Source organism: Myotis davidii, unplaced genomic scaffold, assembly GCF_000327345.1.
Source record: "Myotis davidii unplaced genomic scaffold, ASM32734v1 scaffold1104, whole genome shotgun sequence".
NCBI classification, from domain to species: domain Eukaryota; kingdom Metazoa; phylum Chordata; class Mammalia; order Chiroptera; family Vespertilionidae; genus Myotis; species Myotis davidii.
Window position 1 is genome coordinate 83,248 of NW_006294679.1, and position 7,894 is coordinate 91,141.

At 45.3% G+C, this 7,894-nt stretch overlaps 1 protein-coding gene across 5 annotated transcripts in view; it reads left to right on the plus strand.

Moving 5' to 3' along the window:
* NBN (nibrin) overlaps positions 1-7,894 on the plus strand; it is a 39,009-nt gene that overhangs the window by 9,121 nt on the left and 21,994 nt on the right. For all 5 annotated transcript variants that reach the window (XM_015567402.1, XM_015567401.1, XM_015567399.1 and 2 more), the window contains 5 exons: positions 306-423; positions 1,016-1,209; positions 3,553-3,650; positions 6,138-6,261; positions 7,133-7,408. In XM_015567402.1, coding sequence (XP_015422888.1) covers positions 306-423; positions 1,016-1,209; positions 3,553-3,650; positions 6,138-6,261; positions 7,133-7,408 — 810 coding nt within the window. The remainder of the gene's footprint in view (positions 1-305; positions 424-1,015; positions 1,210-3,552; positions 3,651-6,137; positions 6,262-7,132; positions 7,409-7,894) is intronic.

The window sequence follows — 7,894 nt, forward strand, 5'->3', positions numbered from 1 at the left end:
GGGCTGCCAGAGGGATGTCTGACTGCCAGCTTAGGCCCAATCCCCCAGTGAGCAGGCCTAAGCCAGCAGGTGGTCATCCCCCGAGGGGTCCCAGACTGCGAGAAGGCACAGGCCGGGCTGAGGGGCCCCCCCACCCCCGAGTGCACAAATTTTTGTGCACCGGGCCTCTAGTAATATAATAATATAATAGTATTATGGAAATCAAACCTTTCTAGTGTCTAGAGAGCTATTCCATTTACAAATTTAATGGCATGATACAGAGTAGTTTATAATTAGAATATACTTTAATTTTTTTTTTTTTACAGTTTTTACCCACCAATTGATGAGCCAGCCATTGGAAGTAAAAATATTGATCTGTCAGGACGGCAAGAAAGAAAACAGATCTTCAAAGGGAAAACATTTGTATTTCTGAATGCCAAGCAGGTAATGTTTTAAGCTAAATGTTCCTAAAGAAAACATTACACGCGAGGACAAATTAGTAGTGTTCCCAGTGCATTGTCTTTTGAGATTATGTGCAGAAGTGTGACATCGAGTACAAAACTGCCTAGGCACCAGCCCATGTTCATGTATGTGATTATAATGTTCCTTAATATCTGTCAGTTGGCCTATTAATTAAATTTATACAAATATGTAAGTTGGGGTGAGGGGAACTGGTTTAAGTTCTAACTTGTGGGTTATTAAACAGGTGTTGAATGTCTTCCATGTGTTGAAGTGGGGTCCAGGGTTTTTATCACAGGGAGAACCCCGCCCGTGGGCTGCAGGCAGCGTGGGGTCCAGGGATTCTGTCGCAGGGGGAACCCTGCCCGTGGGCTGCAGGCAACATGCTGTGCCAGGACTGAGGTGCCTGTGGACCAGGGGTTTCTCAGAATGGAGGTGCAGATGGTCCTCTCAGGAAGCAGGACCGATTGTACATCAATTCTGTCCTTTCGCTTCCAAATCAAGTTCTTTCAAGGTCTAGAACACACTCAGAATTCATTGTGGCTATTGTATTACTTTTTATTTTTTCCATTTTTAGCATAAGAAATTAAGTTCAGCAGTTGTTTTTGGAGGAGGGGATGCTAGGTTGATAGCAGAAGAAAATGAAGAAGAGGAGAGTTTCTTTTCGGCTCCGGGAACTTGTGTTGTTGATGTAGGAATGACAAATTCGCAGCCCTTAATTTCTGACTCTCAGAAAAAATGGATTCACTCAATTATGGATATGCTCCAAAGGTACTTTGTTATTTGTTAGTAAAAATATATGCAAGCAGGCAGTTTTATATGTGTGAGTTTTGGTGCACTCTACATAACAACGGAAAAGTATATACAATAATTATTGCAAAGATTTTATTATAGACTAGAGGCCCAGTGCACGAATTCGTGCATGGGTGGGGGTCCCTTGGCCTGGCTGGCGATTGGGGACATCTCGCTCAGTCCAGGGGCAGGGACTGTGGGAGGTTGGCAGGTCATGGGAGGTTGGCTGTGGGAGTGCACTGACCACCAGGGGGCAGCTCCTGCATTGAATGTGTGCCCTTGGTGGTCAGTGCACATCATAGCAACCCATCATAACGGTCGCTTAGGCTTTTATATATATAGATAGTACTTGTATTTGGTTTAAGAAATATTTTTCTATTCATAGATCAGATTACTTACCTATATTTTTATTAGTATTTTGATATTTTGTTTGGAAATTTGTTTTTAATCTACCCGGAATGGATTCTGTTTATACCTAAGCTCCACACGCAGGGGAGCAGTTTGTCCTTACCCTCCTCTGTGCATCAACACGCCCTCATGCCCAGCACTGCCTACACCTCGTGTCCACCAGGCCAGGCTCTTGCTCTGCTCTGCCTCAGAAGCACCTTGGCTGTTCTTGGCTCTTCACTGTTCCATGGACATTTTAGAATCAGCTTTTCACAGATCTTGTTGGGAATTTGATTAGGAATTTTATTGAAACCACTAATCAATTTGGGGAGAATTAACAGTATTTATAATTTCTCTGTAGAGATCTTAAATACCATTTATTAGGTCTTCCTAGATATTACATATATTCTGGTAGATATTATACCTGTGGTGGGTGAAATACAAGTATATGATATTTCTTTAATTATATTTTCTAGTTGTTTACTGTTGATGGATAGAAATTCAACTCAAAATTTAGACACTGTTCTATCCCACCACCTTGCTGGACTCCCGTTGTATTTCTAATCATCTCTAGTCATTTTTTGTATAAACCATATCTGTAAATAATGACATTTCTATCTTTTTTTAATCCTCATGTCTCTGATACCTTCCTCTCCCTGTCTCTCTCTGTGTACCTTCTGGGGCCTCCAGGCGTGTTGTACAGGAGGGCTGCTGCATATCTCACCATTGACTTGAATAGGTGTTGCCATATAGCTCACCATTGGCTTGAATGGAAGCTGCCACTGTTTCCCTCCTAGGATGATATAATGTCTGTATAATACTGTTATTATATGTGCGTTAAAAATGTTTTTATTTTATATAGTCAATTGTTATAACTAATTTTTATAGTATATAGTTTCAAAAACAGTAGGGTAATAAAATGTTAATTTTGGATTGCCACTTGTATACAATACTTTATAAAACCTTTTTTTTAGTATATGCTATTATAATACTATTATAATCACACTTACAGTAAAACTCTATGTTAATCCAGTCAGTACATTTAAAAAACAAATGTTAAAGCATCCAAAAAAGACCTTTTAAATTACTGCAGCCACTTAAAATATCTTGCAATGAGTATTAAAAGTTTTGTAGTTCTTAAAATTTGAGGTACAGTTTCTATAACATATTAAATTGTTTTTGTTTTATAAACTCAGTATTATCCACATTATAGAATAACAGAAGATAGGTTCACCCTAAGATTCCTTTAATAAGATTCTTTAACATGTAAATTTGATAAGATGATTTGACTTACTGAACTTTAAATCATAGCACATATCAGCCTATCCATAGTCCTTTGTACTTCTCTCCTTCCTTCCCATTCTCCTTACTGCTTTCTCTCTTTTCTGTTTTCTCTTAGGATTTCAGTAATCATAGGTTTGCTTATAAAAATCTTTTTTATTGCTTCATCTGGGTGTTACTGTTTTCTTCTTATTCTGAAAGTTATAGAATTTAGAACTGAAGGATATGTATTCTTTACTCTAGACCAGTGGTCAGCAAACTGTGGCTCTTTGGCCCCTTGAGTGTGGCTCTTCCACAAAATACCATGTGCGGTGCGCACGTACAGTGCGATTGAAACTTCATGGCCCATGCACAGAAGTCGGTATTTTGTGGAAGAGCCACATTCAAGGGGCCAAAGAGCCGCATGTGGCTCGCGAGCCGCAGTTTGCCGACCACTGCTCTAGACCTTTACAATTGAAATACCTGAGTTAGTAAACATGGTGGACTTGCCCGGTGTAGCCAGCTCAGTGAGGGAGCCAGTCTCTTGTATGAACTTCTCTCCATACAGCACATTGCTGGACCTCTTGGGGGAGGGGAGAGTTTCAGTTTGACATCATCTTAATAAATTTGTTAGTTGGAATATATTATCATACTTAAATCATTTTATTCTAATAGGCAGGGTCTTAGACCTATTCCTGAAGCAGAAATTGGATTGGCAGTAATCTTCATGACGACAGAGCATTACTGTGACCCTCAGGGCCAGCCCAGTCCAGGTAATTCAAGCATCGTTTTTATTGACTCTTCAGCAAGTTTGTTTATTATGTAATTGATGGCAGGCTGTATGCACATTCCTAGGTACTTACCCGGAGTGACCATTTCCAGTGTCTTTTAAAACTCACCTTCCCCATTTAGTCATTTATCCATTTTAAAAATGTATATGTCAGCTGCATACTGAGCACTATTCTAAGTGCTGAAGACACAGGATGAATAAAGTGAACAAGTTCCCTGTTATTGTGACTTTATATTCTGAAGGTCGGGATTCAGGCTCTTCTGATAAGTCCTGTGAGGACCAAGCACAAGGAGAAGCTGACCCTGGGGAGTGGCAGTGCCTGGGAGGGCTGTGGGTGGCGGTCAGGGTCTCGCTGAGGATGCAGCACTGGGGTGCCAGGCATCTGTGTGGTGAGAGGAGGCCACACGGGCAGATCTGGGGGCAGAGTGCCAGGGAAGAGGACCTAAGCACCATCGCTCTGTGCGGAGTATGGATTTCGGGGTCCAGGGTGGGGGGGGATCCGAGGGGTAGCCCTGTGGAAGCAGGTGGGAGCTGGGCCAGGGGCTGTGTGGCAGCTGGAGAGGCAGAAGACCAGTCAGGGTACATTGTGGGGACAGCCTGTAGTTTTTGGCGTGAGTCCCTGGTGGCTCGTGCCATTTCTGGGGCAAAAGGGGCATGTGTAGCTCAGTGCTGACTGTCCGAGGCAGCAGCCCTGCCCCATTGTGAGTTACCACACAGTCCCTACTTTTCTTGAAAATAAGCTGTTGCCATTACGATGATACATTCATTCTTTTCTGCTTGCTCTGGACCCTCCATGTGTTTGTGTGTATTCCCCGAGGAGCTCTCTTTTCTTTGTAATTAGAAGCATTACTTCTTGTATGTACTTATAGTCTGACTGACAGTTTCAGAAGACAGCCATTTGCGGGGGAGGGGGGGTTGGGGGGGAGAATGCGTGTCTTCTTCCCTCTCCTTTCTCTCCTCCTTCTATAGTCACTCATTTACTTATTCAAAAAGTGTTTATTGAACAGGTGCTAACTACCTCTAATTGTTGTAAACACGTGGAGTAAAGCGGCAAGCACATTCCTGCCCTTCTCGTGTCTTTGCAAGGAGCACATTGTAAATAACCTTATTGTTGACAAACATGTTATTCAGGACTTTCGGTTCCATCTATAAATGTTTTTTTAGTGATTATATAAGCATCCGTAATTATTCTTTTTTGCAAACTTCTGTGCACGGAAAATGAGATTTGGGGACGGGCGTGTTGGAGGAAGTGCCTGTGAGCGTCCGCAGGGGCCACGTGCAGAGGCAGAATGTTCGCACGCGGGACTGGGAGTCAGTGTGACCAGGAGCTGGCAGTGGTCATCTAGCTTACAACTTAGTAAATGCCACTGAAGAGCTTTTTCAGTTAGCACTTCCATCCCATCACCTATTTCTGTTCACTGCGTCCCACACTGCTCAGGGCTGGAGGCAGAGGAGCCAGCAGACCCTCCCTGCCGCAGGTCTAACGGGAAAGCGCAGGCAAGCGTGCTGGGCGCGGAGGCAGCAGACACGTCCGCCTGCAGGACAGCGCTGGCTGTGCTCCATGCGCTTCCTCAGCGCTGTCCATGTGTCAGTTCCTTTTGCCCTCAAAACGGCTCTTGAGGAAAGTGATAATTCCCCATTTCATAGATGAGGAACGTCTGGCACAGGGTCACTGCTGCAGGGCCCACCGCTGGGGCTAGTGCGTTACAGTTAACAGACGCTGGGCGGAGGGCCCCCCTCAGTGTGGGGGTTCCGGGGAGTCAGGTGAGCAGCCCGAGAGTTACCCTGCTGTCCTAGCAACTGAGATAATGGTCATCGTGGTAGTAAAAAAAAATGTCTAAAACTGTGTTCTTTTCAAATAGTATATATCTTCTAAAAATAAAACTTACGTGGACTTTGATTTGTGTAGATAGTAGGGTGGATACACTTTCTGTGGGGAAGAAATGTAATTTTTTGTCTGTTGACTTAAAGCATTATTTGAATTAGAATTTAAGTTGGCCCTAACCGGTTTGGCTCAGTGGATAGAGCATCGGCCTGCAGACTGAGGGGTCCCAGGTTCGATTCCGGTCAAGGGCATGTACCTTGGTTGCGGACACATCCCCAGTAGGGGGTGTGCAGGAGGCAGCTGATCGATGTTTCTCTCTCATCAATGTTTCTAACTCTCTATCCCTCTCCCTTCCTCTCTGTAAAAAATCAATAAAATATATTTAAAAAAAGAATTTAAGTTGATTATTTTTATTTAGGTTGATAATTTATCATGAAGGATGTGATGTAGCACTAAGATGATTTAGTGTAGACAAGCTCCTCACAGATTCCAACAGGCTGTTGATTGGCCATTTCATCAAGTATCTGTTGTCTCCACTGACTGGAGACAGTGTGCTGTCCTACCTGCTTACTTCCCTCAGCACGACCAGGGGAACGTGGTGAGCGGCCAGCAGCTGTGTTCCTTCTTTCACGTGTGTGATTACAGGATCCAGGCCAGCGACCCCAGGGCCGAGCCAAGGCTTGTCCGTCAAAGAGGAGATCATGCCCAGTGCCCCCGGGAACACTGTGACCTGCATGGCCGACACAGCCTCAGAGCAGGCAGACACATGGTAATGCTTCCCTGTCTCATCTGAGTAATAAACACACTGTTTAATTCTAAATAATCCAGAGGAGCTGTTCATACCGAAAGATACCACGTTTCAGTACTCAGACCAGATGCAACTTTTTAAAGAGAAACTGTGTTTTGAAAATCATTTGAATGACAGCTTACTTGTTTTTCTGTGAAATAAGAACAACAAAGGCCATATATATTCATCCATCCATGCAGTGTGTGTGTGTGTGTGTGTGTGATGTATATATTTTTCTGGCATCAAGAGCTGAGTTCTGTTGTAGAGACTCCACCACATCAGTTCCTCTCAAATGCTCTGAACGCCCTATTATGATACCAGAGTAATAGGAGATTTGTCTTTTTGTGGTTTTCCATTTTTTTTTTTAAATATATTTTATTGATTTTTTACAGAGAGGAAGGGAGAGGGATAGAGAGTTAGAAACATCGATGAGAGAGAAACATCGATCAGCTGCCTCCTGCACATCCCCCACTGGGAAGTGCCTGCAACCCAGGTACATGCCCTTGACCGGAATCGAACCTGGGACCTTTCAGTCCTCAGGCCGACACTCTATCCACTGAGCCAAACCGGTTTCGGCTTCCATTTTTTATTAATTTGTTTGCATGGAAGTAATTTAAAAATTTTAAACCAAACAAAAATTACATAGGCTTCTCCCCACATTTAGTTCATAGGAGGACACGGGTGGGTGTGCGCTGCAGGGTGAGAGAAGGGCCGGCCGTCCTGGGGCGTCAATGGCACAGGAGAATAGAGCAGGCTGCCCGGCTGGGTGTGAAGCTAGTGCTACGTGACGGCCTTTGTTTCTGGTGAACATGGCTGCAAGTTGATTGCCTGGCATGCTTTTCTTTTGCTACAGCATGGATCTGAGTGAAAGGCCAAAAGAAATCAAAGTCTCCAGAATGGAACAGAAACTCAGAATGCCTTCACCAGAGACATTCCCTGGGAAGGAACCCCCGAAAAGGAGCTCTGAGCGCACTTCTGTGGGATCGAGTGCGCCCATCAGGGCGGAGACGCCCAGCTCTCAGCTCTCCCCAGTGAAGCTCCCCGGTGTCAACAGAGGTGGAGATGGGGCTTCCCAGCAGCTGCAGACCGACTCCATCCGAAACCACTTCCAGCCTGACCCCCGGAAGAGGTCCGCGCCCCTCACCCCGTCTGAGAAACTGCTGTGGGTGCGGAGTGGGCTCCCGTCTGTGCAAGCTCGGCCTGGACTGCCCCCTCCCTGTGCTCTGGACGACTCACCTCGCCTTTTCCTTCTGCTCCCAGCCATCTCTGCCCTTGGCTGCACTTGCCCTCCCGCCTGCGGTCCCTGCTGACTCCCTCCCAGCAGTGCTCTTTGCTTCTACCGCCTTGCCTTGCGTGTCTTCTAGGTCCTCTGTACTCAAGAGCCCCTTCCCTTCCTTCAATCTTCCCTCTACGCGGTTCTTCCTCGCGCTGCGAAGAAACTTCTCGGAAAAGGAGATGGTTTCCTTACTCCCGTTTCTGTCTGAGGCACAGTTCATCCTGATGTGATGTCCTTCAAAGTGGCCACGGACGCATCGCAGTCATGGCTGTTGCTGGCACGCAGCCGCTGAGCCCTCCACTCACGCCTTTCTCGCTTGTGGCCGCGGTCTGTCCGGCT